The sequence below is a fragment of the Nansenia antarctica genome (genome assembly GCF_963989245.1).
Source record: "Nansenia antarctica genome assembly, chromosome: 1".
NCBI lineage: Eukaryota > Metazoa > Chordata > Actinopteri > Argentiniformes > Microstomatidae > Nansenia > Nansenia antarctica.
The window spans coordinates 38258151-38274442 of record NC_137674.1 but is presented as its reverse complement, the minus strand read 5'-3'; the positions used below and the strand labels follow the sequence as shown (position 1 = coordinate 38274442).

At 42.9% G+C, this 16292-nt stretch overlaps 1 protein-coding gene across 1 annotated transcript; it reads right to left on the bottom strand.

The window, feature by feature from the left end:
- Nucleotides 1-9211: 9211 nt before the first annotated feature.
- nceh1a (neutral cholesterol ester hydrolase 1a) lies at nt 9212-14784 on the bottom strand. The gene is made up of 5 exons (XM_080543339.1): nt 14583-14784; nt 11840-12095; nt 11468-11537; nt 10980-11151; nt 9212-10858 (listed from the first exon to the last, which is right to left on the bottom strand). The coding sequence occupies exons 1-5, from the start codon at nt 14721-14723 to the stop codon at nt 10238-10240; spliced, it is 1260 nt and encodes a 419-aa protein (XP_080399465.1). The 5' UTR covers nt 14724-14784; the 3' UTR covers nt 9212-10237.
- Nucleotides 14785-16292: the final 1508 nt, after the last annotated feature.

The following is a 16292-nucleotide window of genomic DNA, read 5'->3' as shown; positions in this document are numbered from 1 at the left end:
TCCCATCCAGCGTGGAGGTCGGGGGCGACCTCCTCAAAGATTCTCCTCAGTTAGGTCTGTTATGGCCAGAGCCAGAGCTGCAGTAATCCCTCCCGTCCCAGCTACCGTTGATGATGTAAGGATCGACGGTCAATGGGCTGAGACATGGGGCAGAGACCATTTCCTCCTGCACCAAGACAGTGAGTGGGGCATAGCAGTGTTTTCCACAGAGGACAACCTGAGACAGTTGCGACACTGCAGGACATTATACATGGATGCTACATTCAAGTCGTGCCCACGCCCATACAACCAAGTATTTACTATACTCGGGGACATTCATGGCTTCGTTGTCCCCCTTGTACATGTCCTCATGGAGCAACGTACAATTGGACACTACCGACAAGTGTTCCAGTGTGTCAAAACGTCACTCAGGAGAATCACCCACCACCTTTGGCGTCCGCGTAAAGTCATCTGTGACTTTGAGCAAGCGCTGAAAACTGCTCTTGAAACGGAGTTGCCACAAGCCAGAATCGGAGGATGCTACTTCCATTTCAACCAAGCCTTGTGGAAGAGGGTACAGGCACTTGGATTGGCTGGTCCATTCCGTCATGACCATCCACTGGCAGCAGTCATCCGCAAGGTTTGTTGTGTTCTGTCTGCACTGCTGTCTGTCCTGTGTTGTTTTGTTTGCATTGCATTTAGAAATGCTCTTACTGTAACGCCAAATCAAATTCCTATATGTGTATGCTTAATGTGTATGCATAAATGGCAATAAACGTTATCTCATCTCTCATCTCATCTCATCTCATCTCATCTCAAGGTGATGGCCTTAGGACACCTGCCTCTGCCTCTGGTCCAGATCAATTTTGATCTTCTCCTCAACCACAGAAACACCAGGCGTGCCCTGATGAACCACCCTGAGTTACAAGACTTCCTTGCGTATGTTCGTAACACATATGTCCATCCTGGAGCGGCCTTCCCACCAGCGATGTGGAATGTGTTCGAAAGAAACATGGAGCAAAGGACCAATAATCATGTTGAATGTAAGTGTAACAATGACAGATCTGAACAAAAAATATATAATTTCATCTAATAACTAAATCTGAAGTATTAAGTTAATTATTTTATATTGTTAATATAATATTGTCTGCTAATTATGGGTTAATTCATTCTTATCCTATCACCTCTGGGCCTGTGCGTATATCGAGGTTTAACTATGAGCCGAAACAAAAATTAACGAAACATCAAACACAGCAGAGGACAGGAGGGCTCTTTAAACAGGTGGACGAGTTGCCACGTACAGGCGCGCTAATGATGATGGACATAACATCAGTCCAATCATGGGCGGGCACCGTGATTGAGAAAGGATTAAGAAAGGATTTAAAATTGTGAAAGGAGGAGACACAGAGGGGAAAATGTTCAATGTCAAAATGTTCATGCCAAACTAATAACATTTAGGGCCTGATTTACTAAGATCCCAAATAACGAATACTAATTGAAGTTCACACACAGGGGAAGTTGAGATATACTTCAAATAAGGCCCGCTATCTTCTACATTGGAAAGATCAACAATCCTCACTGCACACCGTTAGTAGATCAGCCTGCAGATGTAGAACCAGTTTGCACATTAATAGGCCATTAATAGGCTAATAAGTTATAATTCTGTATTTTTGTTCTAGCTTATCATCGTACTCTGAACGATGCTGTCCAAGTGCGCCATCCTTCACTTTGGAAATTCCTTCGGCACCTGAAGGATCAGCAAACGCTTGCAGAGGGTAAACTGGGGATGGCAGACAGAGGCCACGCTCCCCCAACAAGGAGACGGAAGTGGAGGGAGTTGGAGGCCCGTCTACTGAGGCTGAAAGGACAGTACATGCAGGGCCACAGAGATCTGGCTTCGTACTGGAGGGCTGTCAGCCGTAGCGTCCGTATGGGCTAGATTTCCACATTTATTTTGATAGCACTTTGGCCTATGTTGTTGTTATTATTATTGTTATTGGCCTAATTGTGTTATTGTTATTATTATTATTATTGTTATTATTAGTTAGAATAAGCTGTACGCCATTGTTTACGCCATCATGTATGCCATTGTTTACATGTTATTTAGCTCTTTCATTTGTTTTTGCCAAGTTATTGCTGTACCATAGTTTTGTTATTGAAAGATGTCTGTACCTTTCCAGTTTATATGGACCTGTTTACTTAGTAAGCCATATAGTTATTATTACAATATATGTGATGCCAGAGTTAGGACTGATAATTGCACTAGAGCTCATGTGTCAGGATTACCAGGTTTCAGCAGTGAAACAGTAGGCCTCTCCTTATTAGTGCCTGACTACTAAAACACTAGAGTGAAAGAGACTACATCTCTGTATGCCAGGATCCCCCGAGGATTTGATGTGTGCAAGAGGATGTGTCACACTCTATGTGCTACGGATACTGGCTAGTTACTTAGGGATTATATTATGGGATATGTGACACTGTAACCTAGAGACACACTGCGCTGTTACGTGACGTCCTGCCAATGGGATGTACAGTATTGTCTCAGGTTGGCATTTTGATGCTTGGTCTTGGAAACAAACACCATGTTTGCACAAACATTGTTTTTTTTTTGTTGTTGTTGGTTGCAATAAAAGCCTATATTTTGGATTGATATCTCTACTGTATTTATTTGATTCCGTTTGACCAAAATATAGAAAAAATATTTCTTTAATCCATGCATACAATTGCAAATGTTGGGCCGCTACCCACACGTTTAGCTGTGTTGCTCATTCCACAAATGCATGATCCTTACAAGTCATACCTCGTTGTAAAAGTGACTAATCAGCGGGTCATTCCACTAAAGGTGGATCAGTATAGCGGCGCTCAGGGAACTCGAGATTGGAAATCAAGCCTCAGGTGATTCCTCGAACGAGGATCAGCCTTGTGTCATCAGTGTTCACAGAAGACAGGCTTACAAATCTTCGATATGGGCGCGTGCACGCAGACATAAAAAGCCCTGAAGTGTCGATCTGTCGAAATGAAGATACTCCACTCTGCAGGGGTACTACCTTTGCGCAGCATTCCGAATTATTGATTTTTATGAAGACGGAAAAATAAGATGTAAAATAGTGCAATACTGCCGCAATTAACAAGGCGAGGGAAATGGTTTGGCAAGAAATTGCTGACCGATTAAATGCGTAGGTCATACTAGCCCCAGTTATTGTTATATGTTCATATTTTAATAAATGAATATTACTACTGTGGTGATATCCGCAGCAGGCTACAAACCGTCATATCGCCACAATGGCCTAGTGGTATTGACTGCTGCCATAGGATTTAATCGTCATTTTATATCAGTGGTTCGAATCCCTCTTCAGGCGCACTTTTTACTGCATTTCGTTGTCTGAATCTAATCTAAAATCTCATCTAAAAAAGTATTGTAGGCTATAAAATTATGGTGCAGGCTAATTTACAAGAACTGACACGATTACAATGGTGTTTGAAACCTTTGCATGAAATCTTCGGTTAAATGTAAAAAAAAATAAAAATGAATGACTTAGTCAAGTCTCGAACTCGCAACCTTTGGAACTCCAGTCCGCAGCCTTAACCACTACGCTAGCATGACAGCAATGCAAGTTGTTTCTTTTTACACTCTTTTCTTTATTGATATATCGATTTATCTATCACACTTTCAAAATATCAAGTTATCTATCACACAATCAAACTATCTATCGATCGATCACACTTTCAAAATATCAAATTATCTATCTATCACACAGTCAAACTATCTAATCTATCTATCTCGTGTGAAGTGGGAACTAATATTTCCTAGGGAGGAACTATCGTTCGGGATGTAGTTTCCGCCTGTGAGCCTTTTTTGACGCGCGTCTCACTATAGCCTGTGTTTTCGATTTCGAAGACGTCACTCACTGTGCTACGAAAACTGGCTAGTTACTTAGGGATTATATTATGGGATATGTGACACTGTAACCTAGAGACACACTGCGCTGTTACGTGACGTCCTGCCAATGGGATGTACAGTATTGTCCCATAGGTTGGCATTTTGATGCTTGGTCTTGGAAACAAACACCATGTTTGCACAAACATAGTTTTTTTGTTGTTGTTGTTGGTTGCAATAAAAGCCTATATTTTGGATTGATATCTCTACTGTATTTATTTGATTTCGTTTGACAAAAATATAGAAAAAATATTTAATAATGTGTATATATATATATATATATATCACTGGTGTTCTTTTAGGAATATAAGATTTTCAATTCCATCTCGAAAATGATCTATCTAGGGAGTTATATAAAATGCTGAGACAATACTATGACATTCATTGTGTTCTTCATTATTTCCAAGTCATCTTAAGACCCCCCCCCAAAAAAAAAAAAAAAAAAAAAAAATCAAACTCTCATGCAGTACCACATAACGACACATGAGGTCGCTTGACACAACGGCAGGCGGGGAACATAGGACCCTTTTTCGGAAGCGGGGAACATAGAACCCTTTTTCGGAAGCGGGGAACATAGAACCCTTTTTCGGAAGTGCGGAACAGGGGAACATAGGACCCGGGGAACATAGGACCCGGGGAACATAGGCATGCTCCCATTGTTTCAAGTTTCAAGCAAGATTCTTGGTTGTCTGGGAGGAGGTCACAGTAGAGATCTTGTAGATGTTTTTTGGTGGTGCCAGCCTTGATATCAATGTGTAACTATTTACAGTTGAATGAGGGTGGTGACATCCTGAAGAAGTCACACCCTCACCATGTCAATTCCTTTGCAATTGTAATGTCTCTCACACCTTGTCCTTTGTTGGGATTGATATTTAAGGAGAGGGACAGCAAGATATTCTTGGAGTTCTCAGAGTTAGGCCCATAGCCACCGTGCTCCCATGTTGTCCTTGACACACAGTATGGTTAAAAGTCATGTGTTGCTTTGAAACTGTTAAATTGGTTATTTTGTTGATGCTCTATTCTCATTTTCTGTTAATACAGGCAAGGCACGTTTATTTGTATAGCACATTTCATACAACAGGGGCAATTCAAAGTGCTTTACATACATTATTTAAAAATACAGCAAGAGGAGCATAATATTATTATTTTTTTTACAATGAATAAAAGCAAATATAAGAAGTAAATAGATAAAACATTTAAAAAGACAATAGTTAATGGAAAAAAGACATTGATAGAAGTGTTTGTGTTTAATCATAACTGGTGCAAAACATGAAGGTTTTTAGCTTAGATTTAAGTATTTTAAGGGTTTGGGCCTGTTTGATTTCTTCAGGGAGTTTGTTCCAGGAGCATGCAGCAGCGTGACTGAAAGCTGCTGCACCGTGTTTTGTTTTTACTCTTGGAATTATTAGCTGATTAGTCTCAGCTGGCCTTAGGGACCTTGCGGGAATATATGGTGGGAGGAGATCTGATATGTATTTTGGTCCAAGACCATTTGTATGTAATTAGGAGGATTTTGAATTCAATTCTCTGAGAGACTGGTAGCCAGTGCAGGGATCTCAGGATTGGTGTAATGTGTTCAAATGTCTTTGTTTTTGTTAGGACCCTAGCAGTGGCGTTTTGGATGAGCTGCAATTTACGAACAGCTCTTTTAGATAGGCCTGTTAGTAGACCATTACAATAATCAAACTAATAATCAAAATGTAGTGTGAAAGCCTGATTGAAAGTCATCAAAGAGATCATTTAGGGTCAAATAATTGCTAAGTTGTTCGTGGGCAACCATTTCAATAATTCTTCCTGTACAGGGAAGGTTTGATATGGGTCTATAGTTGTTTAGTACAAATGGGTCTAGGCTGTTCTTTTTTAGTAGAGGCTTAATAACTGCAGTTTTCAGGACTTCAGGGAAGATTCCTGATGAAAGGGAGGTGTTAATTATTTGTATTAGTTCGCCTGCCATGCAGCTAAATATGTTTTTTTAAAAAGCTTGTTGGCAGGACATCAAGGGCACAGTTTTCAAGTACAGTGTTTTTAAAAAAGCTTGTTGGAAGGACATCAAGGGCACAGGTGGATGGTTTAAGACGTGACATGATTTTATCTAGGGTCTTGTAATCAAAACAGCATGACATAATCTTGACCAGGTTTTCCCATTTAATGTCTAATGTTCACATGCATCGTTAAAGAGATGTAGAATTGAGTCATCAGCTTCAGGTATTGTATTTGACCAAGCATAAACTCCTCACGATTTATCTTAACTTGAGGGCATGGTAAAAATAGCATTTTGGGAATTCTTAATTGAATCTAGGATCTGATATGATTGATTGTCTGTCACACAGGAATGATCAAAGCATTGTCAATCATTATTAACCATGAAATGTCTTTTGGAGTCAGATAATGTAGGCTAATGTTAACTTGTTAGTTGGTCATGTGACCACTTGTGTTGAGTTTGTTTGATCATGTCCATAACTGTTAGAAATAATCATTGGGAATAAATGTCTTATGTTTGACCTGTCATTTATCCTTAAGTGTTTTATTTTCATATTCTATATTCTCTTCTGTGATGGAGAAGTCTTGGAGAGGCATTCCCAGGGAGGAAAAGCAGCTCAGTCTTGTTAAGGTAGAGCTTGTTGGTGGGCTGACATCCAAGCAGAAATGTCTGTAAGACATGCAGAGACATGTGTTGCCACCTGTGAGGGCGGGGGGAGCGAGAAAGAGTTGGGTGTCATCCCCAAAAGCAGTGGTAGGAGACACCTTCTCAGAGAAACTGAGTGAGGAGAATGTGGAGAACAGTTTCTCTGGGTCAGAGGCAGAGGATGGAATTTTGGAATGGTAGTAAGAAGCTTTAGCAGCTGATGCAGTGGATTGTGTACATAGCCTTTATTTATGTAAACCAGCTCCTTACCTTCTTGTGATTTTATTCTTTTTCTAAAAAAAAAAAAAAAATCCTTTCCTAACACCAGGGGAGCCACCCCTCCTAAATTTCATTGTTTGGTACCTGTACTGTAGCAATGACAATAAAGTCCATTCATTCATTCATTCATTCAGAGGAGGTGTAGTTGAGGAGGAGGAGGAGAGAGATCCCTATTCTACAAGCTTGCAGGGTTTCAGACTGCCAAGGAGCGTGTGGAGAGGATCGTGCTGGCCTTGAGGTCAGGGAACAGAGAGAGTCGAAGGATGAGAAAAGAGTGGACAGGAAAGTGGAGGTGGCTGCCTCAGTGGATAGAAGAGAGAGGGTTTCAACAGAGGGTAGGGAGGTTAAGACAGAGGAAGAGAGTGCGGTGAGGGAGAGGGTAAGCACAAGACGAGCGACGAGAGGATATAGTGTGGGTAGTCTGACTGGGGAAGGACACTATGTGACCACTTAGGTGAGATGAAGAGTCCTGTGCCTTCCCCTCCACCAGAGAGTCTAGGGGAATAAGAAAAGGAGTAGGCATCATAGAGGGCAGCTGGAGGAGCTGTGTTTTCAGGTGTAATCCATGTCTCTGTGAGAGCAAAAAAATGGAAGGACATGAAGCAGGCGTAAGCTAACATAGCCTCGTCCCGCGATAGTGAGGTCGTGGTCAGTTGAGCATGGTGGGTAGATTAGATTAGATGTGTTGCGAGGGGAGGTGTAGCATCTGTGTCCTCTTGAGGGATGAAATAACAGGAATGGGGAAAAAGCACAGAGTAGTGAAAGGCCTTCCTCGATGGACTCCACAGATTTCATTTCATTTAATTTCAAACCTTTATTTAAAACTCGATAGGCACTGAGGTCACCCTCATTTACAGTGACGTCGAGTGTACAATAGAACAGTGAGCAAGGGCAAACAAACAGTGAGCAAGACAGGATTAAAAAGAAAAAAAAAGAAAGAAAAAAAACTACAAAAACAATTGCAATCGGTAGAATACAGTTTTTGCACCAAGAGTTTAAAGGTAGAGGCAGAGGGGAGGACCTCCAACCGGAGAGTTTGCTGCAGAGTGTTCCATGTATTAGAGGCATCAATAAAAAAGGCTGTTTTACCCAGGTCTGAACGCGCATACGGATTGACTCCGTGGTCTTGGTCCATGGTCTTGGTCTTCTCCTTGTGTCAGGAGTCTGTCAGGATAAAAGTGCAGATTCTGTAATTGCTGATGACTTAGCAGGGTTGCAGGTCCTCCCACCTAACGATCAGTTAATGACCAGACAGGCTTTACCTCTCAATCCAAATGTATTTAGCTCTAGTCAAAGCTGAATAGGGACTTACTTGCAGAGTAGTTTTAGCCCCTTCCACCAGAGACTGACAGCAAAACACAGTACAGCAAAGCCACCAACAACACACTTACTTTAAACAAGATTAAATTAACTCACTCAGACTAGAGACAGGCTTCACCACTCCATCCAAATGTAATTGAACAAGTTCCATCATCTGTCACAGTGCTAATGAGATATGTTGTGTTGTAGAGGGGAATCAACAGCTGGACCAAAACCATGGTCTTTTCTTAACAAATGTATTTTGTCAGAAAGTCGATTCCACATGTCCACTTCTCTGTCCTCCACTCGTTTCTTACTCAAAACGCACAGGAGGATAATATTTAGGTTCCTCCCCTTAGATATTCTCCATTGCTTTTTGAGAAGGAAGAGAGTGGAGGACGGAGGAGAGGACGCTAAGAATTGAGTTTCTAATAATAGAGAAAGGGCCATTGTTTTTATCCCTGCATCCCAAGAGTTAGTGGAGAAGCATACTGTAACTGAACCACGAGAGGGAGTACTACCTACAGACTTTCCTAACAACTGATTTCCAGTGAAGAAACCTGACTTGGGCCAAAGCCAAGGGTACAGTCACTAGTGTAGCGATGTTGTAATGTCTGAGAGGAACCAAACACGTATTTTAGATTAGAATGAGTACAACGGATCTTTGTTTTGCACTCCGCCAATCTCTCTCCTTCATTTTGTTGGTTGTGTGAGTGTGTGTGTTCTACCCTGGCAGTATGTGTGGGTGTGTGATGAACATATGGACATTTAGCGTGAGAGTGTGTGTGTTCAGGCTTAAGGAGACGTCTCCGGGTCCGGGTGTTTCCATATTTCATCATACTTTACTGTGATTGATGAGCAGCTATGTCCAAACAGTCTGAAACAGACCAGACCCGAGTTCCACCCCTCCGCTCCCCACTGCTCAAATTACCTCCCCCATCCTCTCCTCTCCTCCCTTCTCCCTCCCTCTACCTCTTCTTTTACCTCCCCACTCCTCCTTTTCTAGGAAGTCCAACAGTATATTTAATGTGCTGGGGAGAAGATAAGGGCTTGAATGAGTCCCCAAGCACATAAAGACTAAAGAGAAGGACTAAAACTGTTTTCTTTTATTAACACTTTTGGGTTGTCAGAAGAAGGAGAGAACACTGGAAATAACAATTGGGCGGATTGGAACCATCAATCACATTACAAAGAAAAAGAATAAACCTCCTGTTTTAAAAGTGAGGTTTTAGACACTGACAAATCTCAAAACATGATGACTGGAGTAGAGTGGAGACTAAAACAACATAAACAACAACTAAAATGGGAGTCGACTAAAACATGTAAAAACTATATCTGTACTTATTGTGGGATTTGAAACCATCCTTCATGTAAGCGTTATGATATTGCTAATCATTGTGGGTCAGATCATTGTTGCAGAGATCTGACCCACCAAATAAACCCAAACTATCACTTATGCCACAATCCTTCTGGCCACAGTAGGCACTGGGTGACTCACTAAAGGGGTGACAATGAAGAGCTTGAACAGTCCAAAACACTGTTTATACATTTGTAAAAGTTTTGGTCATTTTACATTTATCATAAAACATTGAAATAATCACGATTGATTACAACTTCAAGAATGTGATCATTATGTAGGTAAATAATATGTTCTTTCAATATGTATCAAAGATTTTTTGGTCATGACAGCAATCAATTTATAGAAAAGAAAAGAAACAAACATTTAGATTGTAGATGTAGCGTTTTACGACGAAAGTCAAACACACACAAGGTTACTAAATACTGAACATATGACATTTCCTGTCACTACTATGGGGTTGCTTAAGACTGTAAAAACACATGTCTCCTCTCAGTGTAATGACACAGAAGCAGTGCAAAGATATACAGTGATGGATCATTTGAAGTGCTTGTGCGCTGTTCTTACATTCTAACATCCAGTTTTAGCACAAGTGCACGCAGCACGAACACACACACACACACATTAATACGCACGCAGCACGGATACATGCTGCACGAACACACACACACACACACACACACACACACACACACACACACACATTAATACGCACGCAGCACGGATACATGCTGCACTAACACACACACACACACACATTCTACAGGTTGTCCTGCAGCCAGCTGATGTATCCCCTAACCGTCCGCTTCCCCACGTCGAAGTTGAACGGCCAAAAAGCAAAGTTCATGCAGCCATGGAAACCGTCATCATAGTGATCACTGGTAACTGTGACGCCGGCGTCCTGTAAGCGTCTAACGTACATCAGCCCGTCGTCCCGCAGCACGTCGTGTTCGCACGTCAGAACGTATGTGCGTGGGCAGCTACCCAGAACCTCCGGTGGTGCCAACAATGGTGCCGCCCGTGTGTCCACCAGACCCGGAACCTTCTCTACAAACCCTTGCGACCCCGTCTCCACCACTACGGGCTGGTAGTGCTTCCGGTGTTTGGCCGGGAGCAGAGTGGTCCAGTCGAGTCTGGCCCGTGTGTCAGGGGTGATGGCTGACTGGAGGAGGGAGCTGTGGTTGTTAGCCAGGAAGAGGGGCAGCAGGGAGGGTTCGAGGCCCAGGTACTGCAGCCAGAATTGGACCATAAGGTCTCGGTAGAGGATGGGCACCACCTGGTTCTGCTGGTAGGACGCAGTGTTGAAGTCTAAAGCCTGGAGCACAGGGTAGATCAACGCCTGGACGCTGAACTTAACACTCACACTATCGTCCGTGTTGATCTGAGGGAGAGACGGGAGAGGTTTAGGGTGTGTGTGTGTGTACTACTGTAGGCATGTATACAGTGTATGAATTTGTGTGAAATACTGGCATATTTGTGAATGTGTGTGTGTTTGTGTGTACCTGTTGTGCGACAGCTGCAGCCAGGTTACCACCTGCACTGTCTCCAGACACTGCGACTCGCTGCGGGTCCACAGAATATCCTTTCAGAACCCCCGGCAACAGGAAGTGTTTGGCAGCACTGAGACAGTCATCGTACTGAGTAGGGAAACGCACCTCTGGAGCCAGACGATAGCTACAGACACACACACAATTTAGAATCTTACAGTGCAGGTACTGTAGATGAATGTGTAATTACTGAAGCTGATGTATTTTCTGGGTGTATATTCACAGTGTGTGTAATACACAGGAATTGTTCAGGCGGTGAACCCAATGTATTCCCGGATGACTCGGTGGGTAAGGGAGTGGAGGAGGAGATTATGACATCGATGAGTGCCCTCTTGTCTCTCTCCAGATCCTAATCTGACCAATGTCTGTGTGGTGTGTCTCTGAGCAGAACTAAAGAGATACTGTTAGTGCAGTGTTTGAGGGTTAGGGTTAGACGCGCTTACTCAACAGACACAACGACCGCATTCAGCTCATCAGCCATCATCCTGCTTATCTCATCATAAAATCCCTTCTCTGAGAGAGCAGAGAGAGAGATGGGAGAGAGAGATGGGAGGGAGGAAGAGAGAGATGGGGGGAGGAAGAGAGATGGGGGGAGGGAGAGAGAGATGGGAAAGCAAAACAAGACACTGGTTCAATCACGAGTGATCTTATTCACACATTTGTATAATGCATGTGTACGTACACGCAAACAAACACACATATACACGGACAAGGACACCAATGGACACACAGATACACATGGATAATACATGGACGGAGACGGACACACACACACACACACACACACACACACACACACACACACACACACTCACTTGCACTGCCCAGGGCCCAGCCACCTCCGTGGAAGAACAGCACTGCCCTCCTCAGCTGCCCCTCCCCGCCCGCAGGGGGTTCGAACACACGGACCGGGACGCCATCAAAGGTTGGGTCGCTGATCCTCACCCCCCCTCCTAACCCCCCACCTATAACAGATCCCACAAGAACCGACCCCACACCAGGAAGGGTGTCCGTAAACCCCCTGATCACCCACATGTGATGACCCAGACCCAGCCACTCCACCACATCACCCTAGGAGAGAGAGAGAGAGAGAGAGAGAGAGAGAGAGAGAGAGAGAGAGAGAGAGAGAGAGAGAGAGAGTGGAGAGACAGGGAGAGAGTGAGTGAAGCGAGAGAGAGGATGGAGAGAGGGAGAAAGAGAAGGAAGGAAGAGAAAGAGGAGAGAGAGAGAAGGGAGAGAGAGAGAGAGAGGATTGAATAAGAGAGGTTAATGCAGTACACACACAAATACACAAGTCTTCTTTCAGATCTACAATTGGTCATCAAGTAGACTGGTCTATAGTGATATGAACTGATATAGCCAAGGACCGGGGGATAGGCTACAAACCTCCTTACCGACCAACCTTGTCTGTCTCCTTACCGACCAACCTGTCTGTCTATCTGTCTCCTCGCCCACTAACCTGTCTGTCTGTCTCCATGTCCACTAACCTGTCCGTCTGTCTCTATTTTATCTGTCTGTCTCCTTGCCCACTAACCTGTCTGTCTGTCTGTTCATCTGTCTGTCTCCTCGTCTGTCTGTGTCTGTTTGTCTGTCTGACCCCCTCACCCAGTAACCCATGGCCCATTTCAACAGAGACTAGGCTGAAGGCAGGGTGGCGCGGGAGGGAGAAGCAGCCATAGCTTGTAATCCTCCAAGGACAGTGTAGCAACATGTGACTGTTGCTCTGCTCAACACACAGAGCTAGTTTCAACACCAGGGTCAAGGCTAAGGGAGAAGTAAGTACAACGTTCATATTCCTCACTAACACACACACACACACACACACACACACACACACACACACACACACACACACTCACACACACTCCCTTCTTGATCCCATTACCTTCTCTACAGAAGGCTACAACATATAGTCTGTACACCTACTATAAGGTGGACAGTGCAAGTGAGTGTGTGTGTGTGTGTGTGTGTGTGTGTGTGTGTGTGTGTGTCCGTCCATGTATTATCCATGTGTATCTGTGTGTGGTAAACTATCCCTAAAGGTTTGAGTGTGCAATCAGCCATCTTACGTTAGACTAGTTTCCATCCCTGCATAATCACATTATCAAAACTCTAAAGGACAAATTGCAGCTTTGCGTCATACTGTGTATTAGTCAATGTAAGCTTGGTCAGTGTGTGTGTGTGTGTGTGTTCATGCATAGTCTACGTGTGTATGTAAATAGGTGAAAGTTAAGATAAAGAAGGGGAATTAAATGGATATAAATGAAGGAAAATATCTCATGTTACAGCCATTCCTCTCTCTCTCACACACACACACACACACACACACACACACACACACACACACACACACACACACACACACACACACACACACACACACACACTCTGTAACAATGTCATGTGTTGTCTCACAGGTAGCCTATGTGAATCTCACACAACGCCATAATTGTTAAGTAGAACACAGACGGTATCCTACACACTAGTCACAGGTTTCTTAGTAGGGAGTCCACCCACTGGTCGTAGAACGTGTGTATGTAAAGAGGTAAACCTCGATAACTTTTGAACCGTACATGATAGAACCATGGGGAACCTTGGACCATTGTTTTTCTCATGAAATTCTCTGTGAGATGGACATATTTATTTTAATCTAAAGTGAAAGCAAAATTACATGTGTGAACACCCTATAGTGTCGTGAATGAATAACAGAGCAGCTACTGGGTTGCACCAATTTGGCCTAAGTCATTACTAAATGCAGGCATAAATGAAAGCATACCGGTAGTTTCAAACTAGTTGTTTACTAATTTCGGTTGCACCACGCCAATCTTTTGCCAATCTTAGCTAGTAAATACTTAGTAATGTGCGAGTTGTTACTAAAAAGACATTGTCGCATAAAACGTGATGGAAGAACTTTATAGCCAATCAGCGAGCAGAGCAAACTACTGAGTTGATCCAGGAAGTGTATGTGAATGTGTACCGATCATGTCCACAAACTGCCACAACGCAATATTTGAAATAACGACTTTTAACGTCTGCTAAGGTCTGTCTCCATCTAGGTTAGCTGAGGTTAACAAGACGGAACATTATTATTATTATTTCAAAATCCAGCACACCTATGAACTAGTCTGGCTAGCTAACGTTAGGTGACTTGTATTGTTTGAAACACTGACACCAAAACAATGACTGTTTAGACTACTCACCTTAGCTAACCTGCCACAGCCAGGTCACTGAGGTCAGTAGTCTCAAGTTGGTAGCTAACGTTATATCGATAACAGTCATCGTTTTGGTGTCAGTGTTTCAAACAATACATGTGACTAAATCTTGATTTAGTATATACTTACGCTATAACTAGGGTTAGTTTGTAGGCTACTTAAGTCAGACGTGGTGCGGTAACCGGCTCAACCGGCCCACGGCAGACCTGGCCACGGGACACGGGACTGCAACACACTCAAGGCACTGCAGTCAGTCAGACATTCTTATTATATCCCGCTCTTTAATAACGATCTATCCGTGGCATTTCTCCAATAATATGTCATGTTATTTCGATTGATCACTTACCACTCGCATGATAACTCGGAAAGCCGCATCCAGGAACATGAGTTTCCATGGTTCTTGTATGGCACCAGGTAATGGTACATACACGTAATAAGCGACGACCACCGTCAATAACAATGTCACAACAACCGACGACGAATTCATCTCAAAGGTCTTTAACTAATCTCACCGACATGGAATATGAGCTGCACCACACACACACAGAGGTCTGTGCACAATGACAATGTGACAGTGGCAGCGGCGTCCCCGAACAACCACTACAGGCAGCTAGGAGACTACAAGTCTGGGAAACGTAGTTTTCTACAAGCGCGCAGAAGAGGGGAGTTCAGTTTAATAGAGAGGACTAGTTCAGTTCATTAGGAATACCACTGGGTGGCGCTGTTGGTCTTCACATTGAATAGGGACATGACTAGTTTCTCTCTCTCACGACTTGGGTCTTTCGTTTGTGCTGCTGCAGACCAATAATGCTTTAGCCTCCTCCACACTGGTAACATCTACCTACAATTAATATTGGTTTCAGTGGAGACCATACGGTTGCAATGGTCAAACGTGCAGTCTGGCTCAACTCCAATACAGCTTTTTAATATTTAATACTTATTACAAATAAAACAGTGGCCATGCAATTTAGTACTTTTATCTTGTAGATAGTAATAGTTATTTGTCTGTATTATCTTGTAGATAGTACTAGTTTTTTTTTTCTTTTTTCTTTTTTCTTTGTCTGTCTTACATGTAACGATGAATTGAGAATCAAGGACCCCAATTGAAATAAGCCAGTGGCTTTCTTGGGTTTTTATCCTGTTAGTTGACCTTGTATGTAATATGTACTGTCATGTACCTACTTCTGCAAATCTTCTAATAAAGTTTTCAATCAATCAATCACACTTAGGCCTTCAGTGTTATCCTCCCGCAATAGGCTAGGTGCACGATCTCACTACTTCCTGAAAGGCAACTGGTATGAACATATCCTGTCTCACTCTATTGGTTTAATTGATTAATCAGCTGTGCGGTAAACTGTTGGAACACACAGTGCACAGCTGATTAATCAATTAAACCAATAGAGTGAGACAGGATATGTTCATACCAGTTGCCTTTCAGGAAGTAGTGAGATCGTGCACCTAGCCTATTAAACCTCCTTTGAATAACCTCACCATGACACCAGAGCTATAGGCTCATTCAAGGTTAATGTCATTGACATAACCACCCCAAATCCACAGTGACAGCAGCATGAAAGTTAACGCTGAGGTCATCAAACTGAATAGCATTGTCAACCAACCGGTACTTAATTCTCCAAAACACTTACAACAGAAACAATTACTTTTACAATTTAACAATACTGAACAAACATGCATAAGACATTTAAAACATAACTCTCAAAGTATGAACACAATGCATGCAACATAACTCTCCAAGTCTAACACAATGCATGCTGGGAAACAGGAAGGCACAATGCTAACTGTCGCCCAATACATTTTAATGTGAAAATATTGACGCATGCTCCTAGGCAGCTAGGCTAGCTAGAAGGCTACAGCGTGTCAAAGAATACGCCCAACATGGCAAACTCGAAATCTGATTGGTTAAAGAATATGACATCAACAACAGCGTCCCCATTTGCTTCAATCAAAGGGGATTCACTAGAAAATCTGAAGGCCTCAAGGGTAGATTTTTTCACCCGGAGACAGTACAGATGGAAAAGCAGCGCAACTGAGGGTGAGA

Excerpts from the sequence above, each read along its gene's own strand:
- nceh1a (XM_080543339.1), bottom strand. The coding sequence starts at position 14,723 with ATGAATTCGTCGTCGGTTGTTGTGACATTGTTATTGACGGTGGTCGTC. Across the intron at positions 11,538-11,839 it reads CTGGGCCCTGGGCAGTGCAA|AGAAGGGATTTTATGATGAG; the intron begins GTGAGTGTGTGT and ends CTGCTCTCTCAG. Across the intron at positions 11,152-11,467 it reads GCGGTCGTTGTGTCTGTTGA|CTATCGTCTGGCTCCAGAGG; the intron begins GTAAGCGCGTCT and ends GTGTGTCTGTAG.